The following is a 20153-nucleotide window of genomic DNA, read 5'->3' on the forward strand; positions in this document are numbered from 1 at the left end:
CATCACCATTTTACACACGGACAAAGAAGTCAGTGGTCGTGTCCTCACTGAGATAATTTAACTCCAGATCCCATCTTCTCAATTCTAGGGATTCAACATTTGTACTGTGAGTTTATTTCCCTTTTTGTTTGATAGTTTATTTTTTTTTTTTTTTTTTTTTAAGACAGGCTCTCACTGTGTCACCCTCACAGCAACCTCAGACTCTTGAGCTTAGTGATTCTCTTGCCTCCGCCTCCCAGATAGCTGAGACTACAGGCACCTGCCACAACGCCTAGCCGTTTTTTGGTTGTAGTTGTCACTGTTGTTTGGCAGACCCGTGCTGGATTTGAACCTACCAGTCCCCGTGTATGTGGCTGGTGCCCTAGCTGCTGAGCTATAGGTGCTGAGCCATTGTCTATCTTTTTAATTCATAGAATATTTCTTCTTCTGGCTCTAGTACATTTAACTTAATGATCAGTATAATTTAATTTTAGTTTTGTTTTTTTTGTCTGAGACAGAGTCTCACTATGTCATCCTCGGTAGATTGTCATAGCGTCTCAGCTCCAGCAACCTCAAATTCTTGGGCTTAAGCAGTTCTCTTGCCTCAGCCTCCCAAGTAGCTGGGACTACAGGTGCCCACCACAATGCTGTCTATTTTTTTTGTTGCAGTTGTCATTGTTGTTTAGCTGGCCTGGGCTGGGTTCGAACCCACAGGCTTTGTGTATGTGGCTGGCCCCATAACCTCTGTGCTACGGGCGCCGACTTCCAACTGGGGTCTTTCCACTGCATTGCTTCCACATCTCTCTACCCATTGTCATTTGAGCTAATATTGTCATAATATCATGATTTCCGTTGTCATAGTTGAGCAGCTGTGGTGGATACTTTCCATTTCTAACCTCATCTGATCCTTATAACAGGATATGATGATGAATATTATCATAAGCTCACTTTACATGTGAGAAAATGAGGTTTGATTGAGAAGGTAAGCAACTTCCCGATCTTATATAACTAGCAAAAGACAGAACCAGAATTAGAATTGAGGTCATTTAGGTCCCTGTATTATATATTCTTAAAAATAATACCAAAAGAAAACAGTTTCGTTGTACATATCTACAAGGCCATATGGAAAGAGCTCCACTGTATATACTGAACAGAATCTTTTCAGATCAGCAAAGGGTGTTTCAAATTGATTTCCTGTCAGTTTATTCATGGTTTCCTTTTCCCATTTACATCCCTGGGTTCCTAGACATTTTTCTCTAAATCTCTAAAGAGCATTACTCTGTGCTAGTGCTTTCTCAGAGCTGGGCAATGAAAATCAAGATTATACTGGGAATGTTTAAAAAGAGTTATTTTTCTATAAAAATGTTCTAAGTAGTATATGCTGATTATATTTTTTTAATGTGCAGAAAGTTAAAAAGTAAGCGGTCCTTTTCTGTCAGTACTTCAGTTTTGCTATTTATTTTTATTATTATTATTATTTAATTTTTGAGACAAAGCCTCACACTGTCACCCTGGGTAGAGTGCTGTGGCACCATAGCTCACAGCAACCTTGAACTCTTGGGCTCCACCAACCCTCTTGCCTCAGCCTCCCAAGTAGCTGGGTCTACAGGTGTGCACCACAACATCCAGGCTATAATCCTAGCACTCTAGGAGGCTGAGTTGGGTTAATTGCTTGAGCTCAGGAGTTCAGACCAACCCACAAAAAAGCAAGATCCCATCTCTACTAAAAATAGAAAAATCTAGCTGGGTGTCTTAGCAGGCATCTGTAGTCCCAGCTACTCAGGAGGCTGAAGCGAGAGGATCACTTGAGCCCAGGTGTTTAAGGTTGCTGTGAGCTGTGATTACACTAGGGCTTTCTACCCTGGGGGCCACTCTATCCAGAGGATCTGAGTGAGGCTCTGGCTCAGGAAAAAAAAGTTTAAGAACAAATCAGTGGTTGGTATGAGACTGTAAACTGGCAATATTTGGAAATTTCTTTATCGTATCTTCAGTATGGTGGTGGGACATGACTCTAGACATGTGATAGAATGACATAGAAGTATGTATGCACAAACATACATAAATGATTGTGTGTAAAAACTGGAAAAGTCTGATTAAAGTCTATAGATTGTACCAATGTCAGCTTATGATTTTAACATTGTGCCGTAGTCATGTGAAAGGCATGTGATGGGTACACAAGACCTCTCAATTAGTTTTGCAACTTACTGTGAGTCTATAAGAATTTCCAAATGTGAAAAAAAAATCGGTTTTAATAGGGCTTAATTTTCTTTCCTTGATTTACCTCAGACTTTCCTGTCCTCCTAAATATCTACTGAAAACAATTTGGTTGTATCTTTATATTTGTTGATTTAGCTATATTGGCATTCATCCCTTTGGGGAGGATCCTGGTATTCCTTCAGGGTCATGATGAAAGGTGTGGAGCTTCCCAATATAAAAATACTTGGGTTGAGGCCAGGTGTGATGGCTCATGCTTGTAATCTAGCACTTTGGAGGCTGAGAGGGGAGGGATTGCTTGAGCCTGGGAGTTCTAGACCAGCCTCTGCTATATCAGGTGTGCTGGCATGTACCTGTAGTCTTAGCTACTCAGGAGGCTGAGGTGGGAGGACCACTTGAGCTGGGAAGTTTGAGATTGCAATGAGCTATGATGATACCACTGCATTCTAGGTAGGGCAACAAAGCAAAACCCCCGTCTAAAAAACAAAACGCAAAAAGATCTTGGTTTGCACCTGCACAAAAAATTTTAGCTTAATTTGAGAAGGTTCATGGATTCCCGAGTTTAGAATTGCTGCTTTTTCATTGACTTAGTGGGCTTCTCTGTCCCCAGTCAATCAGGGAATCATTTGGGAAATTGTAATCTAAAATGTCTTCACATGTCACGTTTGGTGAAGTGGTAAAAGTTTTTGTATGTTCTGAGGCAGTAACTCAAGAGGAAGACACTCTTGACTTAAGCACTCTCCTTCTGTTTCAGGGCTCCTTTCTGTTTTGTCAGTTTGTCTGTCCTTGCTGTTCTTTGTCACTTTATTCTTTCACATAATTAGTATAGTCATCATTTCTAGATTATAAATCACCTTTTCAAACTTCTGTGGGATTGCAGTTGAACTAAGTTTCTAAGTTAGTTTGAAGATAATTTACATCTTCATGGTAAGAAGCCTTCTAAGCGTGAACATAGTAAGTCTTCTCTTTATTGTGCTTTCTTTGATCGCTTTTAACAAGTTTTAATAGATTTTTCTTTAAAGGATCTTCATGCCTTTTGCTAGATGTATCTCAAGATATTTGGTATTCTCTGATAACTGTTACAAAAAGTTTTTCTGTATAGTTACCCATTCTGTTTGTGCTAGTTATAGAAATACCACCTCGTATATAAATCAGCTACTGTGTTAAATTCTGTTATTTCTAACAATTTCTCTGTGCCTATTTTTGCATTTTCTGTGTGAGCTGTTGCAGTCTGTAAATAATGAAAGTTTGGTTTTCTCCTCTGTGTGTCGGTGACACGTTCCTCATGGAAGGTGATGTTTCCTCTAGTTTTTTAATGCATACTCTTTGTTGGAATTTTTAAAATATTAAAATTAATTTGGTGTTGACCTTTCTGCTTCTGTTGAGGGATCACCAGGTGGTTAACTTTTATTCTATTACTCTGTTAATGGAGTGAATTACATGTGTGGATTTTCTGATATTGAACTATCCTTGTTCAGTAGTTCAACAGTCCTTACCTATACAGGTGTAAAAACCCAGGTTGGTCATTTTACATTATAGTTTTTTACACTTTATTGGATTTGATAAACCTTTATTTAAAAGTTTGCATCTGTATCCATGAGTGGACTGTATCTGTAATTATGCTTTCTTGAAATGTCTTTCTCTGGATTTGGTATCCGCCTTATCCTTAATGGTATGAATTAGTGGATATTCCTTTTCTTTGTTTTGAATAGAATAGTTTATGTAGAGCAGCGCCTCTGGCTCCGTGAGTAGGCCACTGGCCCCATATACCAAGGGTGGCGGGTTGGAACTCGGCCCCAGCCAAACTGCAACAAAAAAATAGCTGGGTGTTGTGGCGGGCACCTGTAGTTGCAGCTACTCGGCAGGCTGAGGCAAGAGAATGGCGTAAGCCCAGGAGTTGGAGGTTGCTGTGAGCTGTGATGCCACAGTACTCCACCAAGGGTGATAAAGTGAGACTCTGTCTCTAAAAGAAGAACAGTTTATATAAAATTGGGATTATCAGCTTCTTAAATATTTAGTAAAATTCCTGCAAAATCATCTGTAGCTGGGGTTTCTTTCTAAGAAGATTTGCTTTTTCTTTTTCTTTCTTTCTTTTTTTTTTTTTTTTTGAGACAGAGTCTCACTATATCGCCCTCCATAGAGTGCTGTGACATCACAGCTCACAGCAAACCTCAAACCTCAATCACTTAAGTGATTCTCTTGCCTCAACCTCCCAAGTAGCTGGGACTACAGGTGCCTGTCTCAACGCCCGGCTATTTTTTGGTTGTAGTTGTTTGGCAGGCCTGGGCTGGATTTGAACCCGCCAGCTCTGGTGTATGTAGCTGGTGCCCTAGCTACAAGGTGCCGAGCCTTTTTTTTCTAAGAGGATTATAACAGTGCCTCAGTTATTTCAAGTCTTAAAACCAGTCAAATATGTTTCTTACAACAGCCCATATTAACGTTTGCAGAACTTTTCGGAAGTAGTTGTTTGACAGTATTCTTTTTAAAAAACTTTTTACTTGAAGAAATTTTAGATTTACAGAAGAGTTATATTTGAAGCCAGTACGGAGAATTCATGTACACCCCCCATCCAGCTTCTCCAGTGTACCCCCCATGTGATGTTTGTCAATGTTGGTATAATATCGTTAACTAGTTAAAGTACAGAGTTTATTTGTATTTCCCTTGTTTTTCCACCAATGTTCTCATTCTATCCCAGGATTCAGTTCACATCACTATGTCACACTTAGCTGTCACATCTCCTTGTGTCCGTTCTGTAGTCTTTCCTTGTCTCTGATGACTTACAAAATTTTTTTTTTTTTTTGAGACAGAGTCTCAAGCTGTCACCCTTGATAGAGTTGCTGTGGCGTCACAGCTCACAGCAACCTCAAACTCTTGGGCTTACGTGATTCTCTTGCCTCAGCCTCCCAAGTAGCTGGGACTACAGGGACCTGCCACAATGCCAGGCTATGGTTTTCTTTCTTTTTTTTTTTTTTTTGGTTGCAGCTGTCATTGCTGTTTAGCTGGCCTTGGCCGGGTTCAAACCAGCCAGCCTCAGTGTATGTGGCCAGCGCCCTACCCACTGAGCTACAGGTGCCTCCCATCATTCCTTTTTTAAAAATAACTTTTAGTTTATGTTTGTATATTTTTTGGTTCCCACTCCCTGTCCCCCAAGAACCCACACTAGTCTTAATTGATCTTCTCTGTTACATCTTTGTTTTCTCTTTATTGTTCTGCTCTTATTTTGTTTCCTTTTTATTGGCCAATTTTTCCATAAGAAAAGTTTGAGGTTTTTTTTTTTAAATTAAAGGACATGTTTATTTATTTATTTTTGAGACAGAGTCTCACTATGTCACCCTGGGTAGAGTGCTGTAGCCTCACAGCTCACAGCAACCTCAAACTCTTAAGCTGAAGGCCTCCCAAGTAATTGGGACTACAGGTGCCCACCACAACACTCAGCTATTTTTTTGTTGCAGTTGTTTAGCTGGCCCGGGCCAGGTTCAAACCTGCAACCTTTGGTGTATATGGCTGGTGGCTTAACCAGTGTACTACCGGTGCTGAGCCATGAAATTTTTATTTTGGGACAGAGTTTCTCTGTGTTGCCTGAGGCTAGAGTGTCTTGTCACAGTGCACAACAACCTCAAATTCCTGGGCTCAATCTATTTTCTTTTCCAGGCCTCCATGAGTAGTTTAGACTACAGGCATGTGCCACCAAATCCAGAGGTGCTTTATATAAACTATTTACTACAGTGCTTGGGGTTTAGTAAGAGTTCAGGAAAATTAGCTATGTCCACTTGCCATCATACCGTCCTGAAGCAAACAGCTCGTGTGGGTGTTTCTCTTTTTCTTTCTTTTTTTTTGAGACAGCCTCACTTTGTCACCCTCGGTAGGGTGCCTTGGAGTCACAGCTCACAGCAACCGCCAGTTCTTGGGCTTAGCTGATTCTCTTGCCTCAACCTCCCAAAGTAACTGGGACTACCAGCACCCACTACAATGCCCGGCTATTTTTTGTTGTTGTTGCAGTTGTCATTGTTGTTTAGCTGGCCCGGGCCAGGTTCGAACCCAGCACCCTCAGTGTATGTGGCTGGCGCCCTGTTGCATAAGGGTGTCACGGAAAAGCGATGTCGTGAAGAATAAGCACGCTTATTGAAATTGTGTTTTAAATAAAGGTGACCATGTGCTCGCTCAGGCAAAATGGCAAGCTTCTTTATTTGCAGTTGGCTTATATAGGGAATTTTGTACATGAGCACAATGTAGCAATGACCTCATTGGTCCATTTAAACAGCTTATGACCATCCGCCCTGTAGGTAGCTCCTCCCTGGTAATCCACTCACCCAACATACACCTTTAAGCATAATCCTTCCAATATAACCTGGTTTAACATAACTTAATGAAGAACATGTTGTCAGTTATTACTTTCTTTGTTCTTATTTGATGAAGTCTAAGGCTGGGGGTGGGGGGAGATGATTTAGGTGGTTCACCTATAGCGCCCTACCCACTGAGTATGAAAAACTGAGCTGTTTTTCTATATGCAAGGTCTCATATAAAACTTGTCAACTCTACTTAATCTTTTCACAATTCACTGATGGATGCAACTAACATATCCATTATTCTTTAAGTCTGCAATATATTTATCAAGTTGAAATTGCCTTTTGATAGGATCAATTTTGTCATTTTTTTTTTTAATTCTTGGAGAGTTTGCTGTTGTACTTTCCTGAGATTAGTTACAAATACTTGACATATAGTTGTATTCGGGAAAATAAATGACTCTCACCCTGTATGGTTATATGATCTTTCTTTTTTTTCATGATTATTTTTGTTTGATTCCTTAACCCACCTCATTTTTTTGGTTGTTGTTTGGTCTTGTTTTTTTGATGCAGAGTCTCGCTCTGTGGCCCAGGCTAGAGTGCTGTGGCATCAGCCTAGCTCATAGCAACCTCAAATCCTGGGCTCAAGTGATCCTCTTGCTTCAGCCCCCCAAGTATCTGGGACCATTAGTGCCTGCCGCCTTGCCCAGTTTATTTTTCTATTTCTAGTAGAGACAGGGACTTGCTCTTGCTCAGGCTGGTCTCAAAAGTGTGAGCTTAAGCAATCAACCTGCCTTGGCCTCCTGGAATGCTAGGATTTGGGGTATGAGCCCCAGTGTCTGGTCTGTTTAATTTTTTACAGCTGCTTTCTCTGAATCATTTCAGTGAACAACCATCAGATTGTAAATCGGAAGATTCTAGTTTCCTTAAAATGTTTTTTTTCCTGAGTAAATGACTTCACTGGATGCCGTAACTATAAATAAGGAAGTTTGGATCAGCTGAGCTTTAGGCCCCCTTTAGCTCTACATTTCTATTTTTCAATATGGAGTTTTATATGAGGCCTAAATTGTTTCCAATTAAAAAGCAAATACCCATAAACAGGGTTACCAAAAAGGATGATGTTCACCAGTGTTTTGTGATAAAGAGATTGGTAAATTGGGAAACACAGATTGAAAAAGATGAGAGGAAGTGAGTATTATGTAGTGAAAAGACGTCAGGGTAGACACTGACATGTCAGCAGTCTGCAGTCGCTAGACTGTGGTCTTGCTTGGTGCTCAAAGTATTTAATGTAGTCGGAGTGGTTATCTTCTTATCATATTGGCCAAGAGTTGCTAAAAGAAAAGATATGTGTCTTTGGTAGTTCTTAAATACATTTAGTACTTAGTACATTGTTTTCACTCAGAAAATCAATATTTATCAGGTACTGCGACTTTCATTTGTTTAGTCCTGTGATTCTTGAGCCCTTATCCTTGAGCTGAAATGCGGCTTCCACTATACATGTCGTTATCTTATGAGATTACTTGCTTATCTGTGGGGGCAGATATCCAAGAAATTTATGTGTGAATTTTTTTTTTTTTGATCCATCAGCTTTCTTTTGTATATTTAATGGGTGACCCAAGACAACTCTTAGATAAGCATTCATTGCCAGCTGGGAGCTCCAGTTGGGCTCCCTTGGCAGGTAATCTCTACTTCATTTAAATTTGTGATTATTCTTTACCTTAGCCAAGTAAGGTACTTTTTCCCTCATTAGTTACAAGTCATCTTAGACTCATCAGTGTCTGAATTAATTTAATTGGTGCCTTTAGACAAAAGAGGTTAGATGAGGTATATTTTATGCTGTACCACCACCCACATCTCTTTAGGATTTATTGTGTATAATCACACATTGAATTTTCTTCATTTGTTTAACTTTAATAGTATACAGACCATAAAGACTCCCTAGTGCCCTGGGTAATGTGTTAACCTTCTTTGAAGATTTCAGGAAAATGAAGGTCATCTCAACATTTAAAGAAGTAAAATTATCTCTCAGTCCAATGAAGGATTTATTGGTGAAATTAAAATGTTCCACTAAGTGAATCATCTTTTGGCTCATGGATGCTGAAATGCTCAATAACCTGCAATCAGGGGTTTCATGACGTTTCAGAGGTGTCCTCGGTGGAGTGGGGTCTGCAGGGAAGCTGAGAAGAAGGTCTCACAGGACTCAGACAGAAAAACAAGACAGCACTGAAATGTGTTAGAAAGAGAGGCAAGGAAGAGCACTTGGCTTAAAGATCACGAGCTGCCTGCTTTTAATTCTGTACCGAGGGCTCCACTGAGGTCTGTAAATACTGTAGGAATAATCTATTTCATGCAGTTTGAAAAACTGTCTCAGTGAAGTACAAGATTAAAAGTTGTATTAGTTCTATAACCTATATTCAAAGAAGTGTTTGCTTCAGAAAGTCTATGCAACAACTATTAGTTTAATTTTTTTTATAGTAGCGTAAATTCTGTACATGCAAAATTTAATTGATAAACTAAAGTAGTGGGTGTTTCTTCTATATGAGGAAGAAAAAAACCAAGTGAAGTAGCCATACGCTATGTATGTATCTGCATGTTGTCACAGTACTTCTCTTCACTAGGAAAGGTCAAAGTGATTCTATTTATATAATAAAATATACCTGTCTACCTGTCCTTTTTTGAGTGATATAGTAGAATCACTGTATTACTATGTTCACTATAGGAACAACCTAAGTACTTAATAATTTTAACAAAATATTGTATATTTATGGATCTATACATTATAGTATAAGAATTTAATTTTTTTTTGTGATACATGAAAAGGCAAGCATAACCAAACAAATATTTGGAAGCATAAGCAACAGTGCTTATTCTGGTGTAAATTTTCATCAAGCTCTTTAGTCCTACTTTGAAATTATAAATGGATAAATGAAATTACAAAAAGAAAAATTACCGTAGATATATATTTTATTTTTATTATTATTTTTTGAGACAGAGTTTCACTATATCACACTCAGTAGAGTGCTGTAGTGTTCCAGCTCACAGCAACCTCCAACTCTTGGGCTCAAGCAATTCTCTTGCTTCAGCCTCCCAAGTAGCTGGGACTATGGGCGCCAAGCCTGTAGATAATATATTTTTAAATCCAGGTAAAAGGAATTGCTTAGACGCTTAAAGATGCCTTTGAAAACAGTGACTTCGTTACGCTAAAGGAATTCAGAATTGCTTTTCTTTTTCCCAGTATACCATAGGCTGTGTGGCTGATTTGCATTTGCCCTGACACGTCCATACGCTTGAAGCGTGTTGACCTGTTCCTTTGTCTGCTGTGTTTCCTGCAGGGCAGTTACCCTCAGAGTTGATTCCTCTGCCAAGACCGAGTGATGTTGTGTTCTTTCATAATTTCCAGTTTTCACTCTTTTTTGGTGTTAGCTGATGCTCAATACTGACATTAGTTTGTTAGTATTTGTAAAACTGTGTCACTCTAATCCTATCATTTTGTTTTCACTTACTACTTGGACTTATTTTATAAAGATAGGCTTCTTCTCTCTTCCTCTGTTTGGCTACCCAGTGGTGAAGTTCACATAGGAAAAACAAAGTAACTGTCTGTTTCTTTCCTTTGTTCACCTGGTTTTTACAATAATGAATTAGTTTGCTGCCATGCTCATGCAACTAATTAGCTTTTTTTAATCTACTGTGATAGACTCATTTGATGAGTTTCTGTTCATTCTAAGTCTTACTTTATCATAGTTTAAGTCGCCTCTCTTTTGGCTAGTTGATGCCAGTCTTTTTGACATGACCTAATCATCTTGTATAGTTTTTTTGCTATCTGGTATGTCAGGATGTTCCAGAATTATCCTGTACATTTTCTTCCCAATACTTGCTACCAGCTACTCAACGAAAAACTTAGTTCTAAATATACAAATGATACATAAATATATTCTTGAAAAACTAAATATTCCAGGGCAGTGCCCATAGCTCGGTGGGTAGGGCACTGGCCACATACACCGAGGTTGGCGGGTTCAAACCCAACCTGGGCCAGCTAAAACAACAATGACAACTGCAACAACAAAAAAATAGCTTGGCATTGTGGTGGACACCTGTAGTCCCAGCTACTTTGGGAGGCTGAGGCAAGAGAATCACTTAAGCCCAAGAGTTTGAGGTTGCTGTGAGCTGTGCCGCCACGGCACTCTACCCAGGGCGACAGCTTGAAGCTCTGTCTAAAAAAATTAAAACAAAAAAGAAAGAAAGAAAGAAAGAAAGAAAAACTAAATATTCCAGATCCTTTTCTCAATCTTCTTCCTTTCCACAGAGGTAATCTGGGTTATCATTTGGCTAACTTTCTTTTCCTAGGAATTTTTTTGTCTTCAGATAGAACTAGAAAATTGTTTGATTTGCTTTTATAAGTGTATATTTTTCCTTTTTTCTAACTTTTGAAAGTCATAAATGATATGTATGACATAGCTTGACAATTTTTCTTGTTTGTGTGTAGAGCTCTACCACTTTCTTTTACAACTGCTACACGATATTTGATATAATTCTACCTCATTTTAAACAAATTTTTGTTTTCTGAGACAGAGTCTCACTCTGTCAACCTGGAGAGAGTGCTGTGGCATCGTCATACCTCACTGTAACCTAAGACTCTTGGGCTCAAGTGATCCTCCTGCCTCAGCTTCTTGGGAAGCTGGGACTACCTATTCCCACCACGATGCCCAGTTTGTTTTTCTGTTTTTAGTAGAGATGGGGTGTCGCTCTTGTTCAGGCTTGAACTCCTGAGCTCAAGCAATCCACCTGCCTTGGCCTCCCATAGTACTAGGATTACAGGAGTGAGCCACTACGCCCGGTTCGTTCTACTTCACTTTATTAAACTGTTCTCCTAGTAGTAATTATTAGGTTGCTTTCAATTTTTCCACTAGTGCAACTTTGATGGTTTCTGTTGTCACAAAGCAGATATTGTTTGGAGTCACGTGCGTTTAGATTTTCACCAATTTGCCCTCAAAACTTCTGTTCTTCCCCTCAAAGCAAAATAGAATACTTGTTTCTCTGTCACTTTTTAATACTTGATATTATCAGATTTCACCAATCTGAGGCCAGGCGTGGTAGCTCATACCTACCGGTCTGATCTTAGCACTCTGGGAAGCCTAGGCAGGCAGACCGCTTGAGCTCAGGAGTTCGAGACCAGCCTGACCAAGAGCAAGACCCCATCTCTACTAAAAATGGAAAAACTGGCTGAATGTTGTGGTCTTTGAGCCTATTGTCCCAGCTACTCGGGAGGCTGAGGCAAGAGGATCGCTTGAAACCAAGAGTTTGAGGTTGCTGTGAGCTCTAACACCATGGCACTCTGCCTAGGGTGACTAGAGTGGGACTGTTTAAAAAAAAAAAATTGTTTTTTCCACCAATCTGAGCATGAGTAACATGCCAGGACTTCCCAGTGCCTTTCTGAGGGAGGGAGGGAGAAGCCTAGCAGGCGCTGTTGGGGGGTGGTGCTACAGCCGTCTCCTGGGTACAGAGGGTTCCCAGTCCTGGGCTATCACCAGGTCTGAGGCACCGGTGAGGCCGCTGCCTGCGGCCTGGGAGCAGAGACCAGCCTATTCTCTTGATACGCCCTTGTCCTCCCTCCAGCTCTTGGCCTCTGCCCCTTCTTTCTTGCCCTTCTCCCTGCTCTTCCACTCTTGTTGCAGTTCTTGCCCTTGTGCATTTTGGTCTGCAGCTTTATTTTCTTCCTCTCTCTTATCTTTCCATCTTTTTCCAATTTCTGCAAGCTCAGGGGCCACTGATGACAAGGAAGTATTAAAAATGTGTCTTTCCCTTCATTTCTCAGATTCAGAGTGGGAGCAGGAGGCGGCATTTGAGTTGGGTGGAAGCCTATTCTCATCAGAAACACAGGCTCAATGAGAATGTTCTTTTGAGAGTTCCCTGGGCTCACTTTTCTCCCTCAGAGTTTAAAATTCTATTTGCACACTTTAAAATTGTGCAATCTAATAGTTAAAATCACTTGAACAACAACAAAGGCACTGACTCACCTGCATCTTACAGCCTGCCAAGACACCTTGAATAAGCCTGCTTTTCTAGATTTCACTGTCCACCCATCTAGCTTCTCCCTTTCTATTCCTTCCTTGCAAGCCAGACAAGCAGATGGAGAGAGAGGCACAACCTTCCTTGTGGGTTGCTCTTGATTCTTTGTGGTGAAAAGGGCCAGCACGGTCATGTAAACTTGATCGTGTACCTTACAAAGTAGTAAAATGGCTAACGGAGCTAAAGGGCCAAGGCTTGCGGAATGGACAGCACACATCTCAGCCCCCACCTCGTGATTTCCCTGCTTGTTCCTCTTACCCGATCCTTTCTTTAGAAGGCGAGGGATTTTTCTCATGAGCTGCTTCACTTTACTGAATAATTTGAGTCCGCCTTCTAGGATCTGTCAGACCTGGAGCGAGTCACATGAGCGGGCGGCCAAGTCACATGAGTGAGCTGCCTGGTGGGCGGAGTTTCTCCCCAGCTTGACCCGTTTTCTGAGTTAACATGTTCATTTAGGTTTAAAAATCACAATCTGTGTTTTTGATCTGTTAGCTTTTTTTCTCTTCTCTGATAAATTGAAAATACTCCATCCATATTGACTCCTGTCAGTATTTAAAATACTGGGTAATGTTTATTGTTTACTTATGTACCAGGTACTACGGTTTCTTGGATTGTGCTTAATCTTCACCACTCCCCAGTAAAGTAGGTGCTTTTATTATTTATCCTCACTTTACAGAAGAGGCAATCTCAGTACTGAGAGATTACACAGCTGCCTCAGGTGACATATTAATGCGTCCAGAACTCAAACCTAGGCAGTCTGACTCCAAAATTCTGGTCTTAACTGCTGTGCAAAACTTCTGCTAATAATCCCCTTCATCCCAAGTAAGTGGTTTCATTATCTTGATAATTTCATTATTGATTGTATGGGCATTTCTTACACAGTCCTGTTAAGATCAAAAATATTAAGTCATACTGCTAAAAATTCTTCGTATTCTTTTCTCAAGGCTCATCTTTTGTGATCACTGGTTTTGGATGAGAACAGAGTTTATTCTGATGACCAGTTCCATCAGTGCTTTTGTGAATTAACAGCATCATTTTCTAATTTACTTTCATTATCTGTCAGCCTGATACATTATAAATATGATGTATTTCCATTGATTTTTGAATAGAACTGTTTGTGGAGTTATAAAAACACATATTTTTGTATGTTGTATAATTATGCCTACCCTTAGGGTTTACTGATAAGGAGGACAATTCAGTTGTTAAGCACTAGGAATGTCAGTGTTTTTTCTTGTTTATCTGGGAATTTGGGGATTAGAAACAAATGGAAGGAGAGCTAAAAATAGAAAGAAGGTGTGGGGGGGGGCACCCGTAGCTCAGTGGGTAGGGCGCCAGCCACATGCACCAGGGCTGGTGGGTTCAAACCCAGCCCCAGCCTGCTAAAAAAAAAAAAGGAAGAAGGTGTAGTTTTTCTGGTGCTGAGCAGGGACAATAGGATTTGGTCATGAGAAGAATTGGAGATAATTAAGATATTTTTTGAATATTCAAATATTTCTTATGTTTGACTGATTGCTTTTGATCCCTGGCAGTGTTCAAAGGGAAAAAAAGTGACATGTTCCAAGTAGGTAATGTACGTTAGATCATTATTTCACCAGACTGAGTGTACGCTTAAAAAGGAACTAGTGGATGGTGAGCTGAGGAAATGAGCCCCCTTACATGAACTAATTAGTAATTATTAGTAATGCGAAGGTGTAGACTTTGTATCTAACACTCTATCACTGACCAAATTACTGTAGCCATATTAATTCATATATAAAAACTTTACCCAGAATACCCAGATAATTAAAGGAAGAATCAAAGAGGATTAGAGGGCTGCAGAGGCAGGAGGCACACTAATACATGAGTGTAGTCACTCCACGCTTCTCTTAAATGCACTTGGGAATGATGATAAAATATTTCTCTACTGCTGTATTTATAAAATAACTATTAAGTCTAAGAAAAAATTATTTTAAAATAGGGTGGAAGATTGCCACTAGAAAGATAAACCTTTGACTGCCAAATGATTTGATTGACCATTAGTACCAGAGCCGGAAACTTCATTGAAGGGCCAGATTGTTTCACTGTGGTGTTAGGCAAACTATTTTTTCATATTTCATTTTTCTGTTTCTGTAATTAGGAAAGCTAATCTTCACCTGCATTTTTTAATCTGATTGAGCCTTGGGTTGCAGTACTGCCTTCATACTGAGTTGGAACACTTTGAATAAATGTCACATCCGTAATTGAGATGATCTTAGCTCTCTTTGCAACTGTAAAGGAATGTAGAAATGTTAAAGCATAATCTCTAAATTTCTCAACTGAATGACACCTTTGTACTCTAATGGAGAGCAACTTCCATTTTATAATTATAACTTTTATTGAAATGATATCTAATTTGTACATTATTGTAAATATTATTAAGTCAGGTGTGAAAATAATTTTTTTTTATGTTTCATGTATACACCTTTAAATGCTTTATAATTTGATTGAATCAGTGGAATAAGCAGCCATATTTTGGCATGTGTTGATATCTTTCCATAGAGAGTTGCATTCTTATAAATATTTTGTGTTATACCTTGTTTTAGTGATCGTGGTGGAGAAGACCCAAACCAGAAAGTAATCCATGGGGTTATTGACTCCTTTGTTCATGTTGAACAGTATAAGAAAAAATTCCCCTTAAAGGTAAAAAACCTCCTTTAAAAACATAATTCAACCTTTTATTTCTTACATTGGTGGTCTGATTTTTTTCTAATACAATGTTAATTGATTTATTCAGTTTTATCAGGAAATATTTGAGTCCCCCTTTCTGACTGAAACAGGAGAGTATTATAAACAAGAAGCTTCAAATTTATTACAAGAATCAAACTGCTCACAGTATATGGAAAAGGTAAGAAGTAACACATACTGTGTCAAATATATTTATCTTTTGTGTGCCTAGCATTGTTTTATTTAATACAGTTTTCTTAGTTAATACTGTTTTTGTTGGTCTAAAAACTTCTGTCTGTTTGCTTGTTACCTCTGTGGTGTAATGTACAACGTCTGTTGATAAGTCATTGCTCTTTCTGTAGCATTTTATCTGAGAGAAAAATACCATTCTGGTCATCATCATGGCTGATGCTTTTTGATTATTCCTGAGTGCTTGGTTTGCTTATTCTTAAAATTCATATATATGCACATTTGGGGCAAAATAATAAACTGGATTTTGTGCTAGGTGATTCAGAGGTTCGACACGTAGGGCAGTTGGGTGTGTGGATTGTTGCCTTTCTTCTTTAACATGGGAAGGCAAAATGAAGGAAACTAGAACTGTAGATACTTGGATAAGTCAGTTACTCTTTGGGTTTGCAAGTTCTTGGAAGGCCGAGGAAAACCTCGACGGGAAATTTTAATTGCTCACTAAACCAGTACATACTGATTACCATATTTAAAATCCCATGTATGTCCGTCTTTTTTCTCAGTAGTAAAAGAAAAATGCGATTATAAATTCAGTCACCATGAAAGATACAGTAGAATTATGAACCATGTTTTTTCATCTGCATTGTTGGATTTCATATACTTTATTATTGGATAATTTTTGTTAGTTTGTGTAGCCAAGAAAGAGAAAATACTGTGTGGGCAGTGGCCGTAGCCTAATGTGCATAGAACGTAAGTCAAGAAGCATCAGTGCTTACGGATAATACCGTTGTGTAGTTCACAAATCCCAGGTCTAGAAGTCTGAGTCTCTTCTTGCTTTTGTCACCAATTAGCTTAGACCCTGAGTAAATCATTTAGGACTCTCTGCCCCATCCAGTAAATGCCGGGTACACTATCAGTCAGAGTTCTTAGCTCTTCACCCTTGCTGCCTCTTAGACTCTTGTCAAAGCTTTTGGAACCAATGCTAAAATCACACACACAGTGTCCTTGGTACATACACGTCTTGTTATGTCTGGTCTCAAAAAGAGGCCATTGGCAAATGGAGGAAACAACCCAGGAGCTGAAAGGATAATCACCATGTGGTGTGTACGTGCAATGGAAGATTACTCAGCCTTAAAAAGGAGGGATGTTCTGATAGGTGCCACGGTATGGACAACCCACAAAACATTATGCTAAGTTAAATAAGCTAGATGCAAAAGAATCAATACCACGGGATTCCACTTACAAGAAATGTTGAGAATAGAAAAATCCATAGACGGAAAGTAGAATTAGAGGTTGTCAGGGGAGGAAGGTAAGGGGAGTTATTGCTTAATGGTTATATAGTTTCTATTTGGGGTGATGAAAATGTTTTGAAAATTAGACAGTAGGGATGGTTACACAATATTGTGCATGTAATTAATGCCACTAAATGACACTTAAAAATGGGTAAAGGGACAGATTTTATGGTAAACATTATAGGGTAATATAAAAAATGTTAATGTAATATTCAAAACTATTGAATTATCCACCTTAAGTGGGTGAATTGTTATGTAAGTTTCATCTCAAGATGTTAAAGGGGGGGCATTGGAATAAATTATGGTTGGGAAATAGTGTTTATTAGAGAAGTTCATTTGGGGAAATAATGGTGACTCATATTAGCTACAAGTGTTAAAATCCTGGAAGCTGAGGACTTTAACACTAGCACAGCACATACGCATATAAATGCATAGGCTTAGAAAACACTCTCTGATGTGAAGGTAGGTAACCAGTCCTGGGGAGCTATGTACATTTAAGCTTTTGGAAAGTGCTGCTGAGTCTTCCTGGACAGAAGAAGGTAATGTGAGGAGGGAAACTCATTTTTCGATACTTTATCACAAATTTTTGGATGAAAATGAGCTTCCAGACTGAGAAGAGTCCCACTAGTCCTGTCTTTCCTACTCTGCTACCCTGTGACAAAGTCACAGAAATGAAGGGTGGAAAAGAAAGGATCTAAATTAAAAAGGTGTTCACGTATTTCATTGACTAAGAAGGTCAAGGGAAACAGGAAGGCTACATTAATTGTAGCTCAGAGCTTTTTATGTAGGATATGTTTTAATAAAGGTTTTGCTTATTAACATATTTGTCTATGACTAAATATATGTATATATTTTTTGCTTTTCTTTTTTTTTTTTTTTTTTTTTTTGAGACAGACTCTCAAGCTGTTGCCCTGGGTAGAGTGCTGTGGCATCACAGCTCACAGCAACCTCAAACTCTCAGGCTTAAGCAATTCTCTTGCCTAAGCTTTCTAAGTATCTGGGACTACAGGTGTCCGCCACATGCCCGTTTTTTGTTGTTGTTGTTGTTGTAGTTGTCATTGTTGTTTTATCTGGGCTGGGCTGGGTTCAAACCTGCCAGCATTGGTGTATATGGGCAGTGCCCTACCCACTAAGCTACAGGCACTGCCCATATGACTAAATATATATCATATATATATATATATATATATGTTTTTTTTTTTTTGTTTTTTTTTTTTGGCCAGGGGCTAGGTTTGAACTGCCACCTCCGGCATATGGGGCCGGCGCCTTACTCCTTTGAGCCACAGGCATCACCCAACTAAATATATTTTTACTTTGAAAAATTTTAATGAAATCTCCCATGTGATAGTTAACATGCTGTTTATTCCCATTTTACAAGAGAAACCAAGGTAAAATAATTATTCTACTTGGTCCAGTTAATGTAATTACTTTTTAGTTTGGTGGTTAAATATTCATATAGAGGCCACCTGTTGTGGTTTTTTTATTTTTACTTATTTATTTATTTATTTTTGGAGATAGAGTCTTACTCAGTCACCCTAGGGTTAAGTGCCACAGCATCACAGCTCACAGTAACCTCAAACTCTTGGGCTCAAGTGATTCTCTCTTGCCTCAGCTTCCCAAGTAAGTGGGACTATAGGCACCTGCCACAACGCCCGGCTATTTTTTAGAGACAGGGTCTTGCTCTTGCATAGGCTGGTCTCAAACTCCTGAGCTCAAGCAATTCACCCGCCTTGGCCTCCCAGAGTGTTGGGATTGCAGGCGTGAGCCACCATGCCCGGCCTTATGGTTTTTAATAACTTTGACCTGCTTTTTATTTTGCATGTTAAGTTTCCATGTGGTAGGGTGAGTGGGGTTTATAAATGAAGACAAATGCAGACTATTTAGGTTGAGTTTTTTTTTATAAGACTGTGATGAAGTGTAGGTGATAGTAGCTTAAGTAAAAAATTGAAATCATTTGTGAAGGAGATGAAATTGAAATTGTTTATATAAACCTTATTTTAATATTTATTGCCTTTCCCGTGTTTACTTGAGGCATTGCAATTCATTTACTCACTGATACTACAGATTTTTCTCTATAGCAAAACTTAGTAGTTTCTGACTATAAAAATATATTTTCACAGGTTCTAGGTAGATTAAAAGATGAAGAAATTCGATGTCGAAAATACTTAAATGCAAGTTCATATACTAAAGTGATCCATGAATGTCAACAACGAATGGTAGCAGACCACTTACAGTTCTTACACGCAGAATGTCACAATATCATTCGACAAGAGAAGAAGAATGGTAAGTGACATCAGACCAAATGCGAATAGAAATTAAATTACAAACCCACTTTCTACATCCTCTCTTAGCCACCTTTGTTTTAAAGTGTATCTTAGTCAGTGTCTTAAAAATATTAGATATATATCATAATCTTAAAAAAGAGTATTTTGAAAGACTGCTTTGGAAAAGTGTGTTTTCAAAGTGTGCTCTAAAGTCAAAAGAAAATGACTTTCTAAGAAAATGTGTTTATGTATTTTTTATATATCTCAAGGAGTGATTCTCTGAACACAGTAAGAATTTCCTAATAAATAGTGGGAATAAAGGCAAAGACTTTGAAAAGGAAATATAGATTTCAAAACTATGAAGAGGTACGCTTGTCACTCAAAGTAGGAGAAATACAAAATAAAGATACAACAGAAAAAAAATACAACATCAGCTGGATGTTGTGGCGGGCACCTGTAGTCCCAGCTACTTGGGAGGCTGAGGCAAGAGAATTGCTTAAGCCCAAGAGTGTGCAGTTGCTGTGAGCTATGACACCACAGCACTCTACCGAGGGTGACAGAGTGTCCTTTTCTCAAAAAAAAAAAAAAAAAGAGGGGGCTCTGCACCCATAGCACAGTGCTTACGGCACCAGCCACATATACCAAGGGTGGCAGATTCGAACCCGGCCTGGGCCAGCTGAACAACTGCAACAAAAAAATAGCCAGGCATTGTGGCAGGTGCCTGTAGTCCTAGCTACTTGGCAGGCTGAGGTAAGAGAATCGCTTAAGCCCAAGAGTTTGAGGTTGCTGTGAGCTGTGATGCCATAGCACTCTGCTGAGGGTGACATAGTATGACTCTTATCCCCACCCCCCCCAAAAATACCAGCATTAAATGGTGGGAAAAAGTTGAATTTTTTAGGAGAGTGAAAATAATATAAAAAATTGTCAATAGCAGAGAATAAACATAATAAGACACCTGCAGACCTATATGGAAACCTAACACAAATTTATAGATCCAGGGTGATCTAATCAAAACCCAATAATTTGGCTTGGCACCTGTAGTTCAGTAGTAGGGTGCTGGCCATCTATACCGGGGCTGGTGGGTTCGAGCCCAACCTGGGCCTGCTAAACAACAAGGACAATTGCAACCAAAAAATAGATGGTGTTGTGGCAGGTGCCTATAGTCCCAGCTACTCAGGAGGCTGAGG

At 39.2% G+C, this 20153-nt stretch overlaps 1 protein-coding gene across 2 annotated transcripts in view; it reads left to right on the top strand.

Annotated features, from left to right (window-relative positions):
* CUL2 (cullin 2) overlaps positions 1-20153 on the top strand; it is a 99752-nt gene that overhangs the window by 50200 nt on the left and 29399 nt on the right. For both annotated transcript variants that reach the window (XM_003786712.2, XM_003786713.2), the window contains exons 7-9: positions 15104-15200; positions 15295-15405; positions 18823-18985. In XM_003786712.2, coding sequence (XP_003786760.1) covers positions 15104-15200; positions 15295-15405; positions 18823-18985 — 371 coding nt within the window. The remainder of the gene's footprint in view (positions 1-15103; positions 15201-15294; positions 15406-18822; positions 18986-20153) is intronic.

Source organism: Otolemur garnettii, unplaced genomic scaffold (assembly GCF_000181295.1).
Source record: "Otolemur garnettii isolate 467f Iridium unplaced genomic scaffold, OtoGar3 scaffold00019, whole genome shotgun sequence".
NCBI classification, from domain to species: Eukaryota; Metazoa; Chordata; class Mammalia; order Primates; family Galagidae; genus Otolemur; species Otolemur garnettii.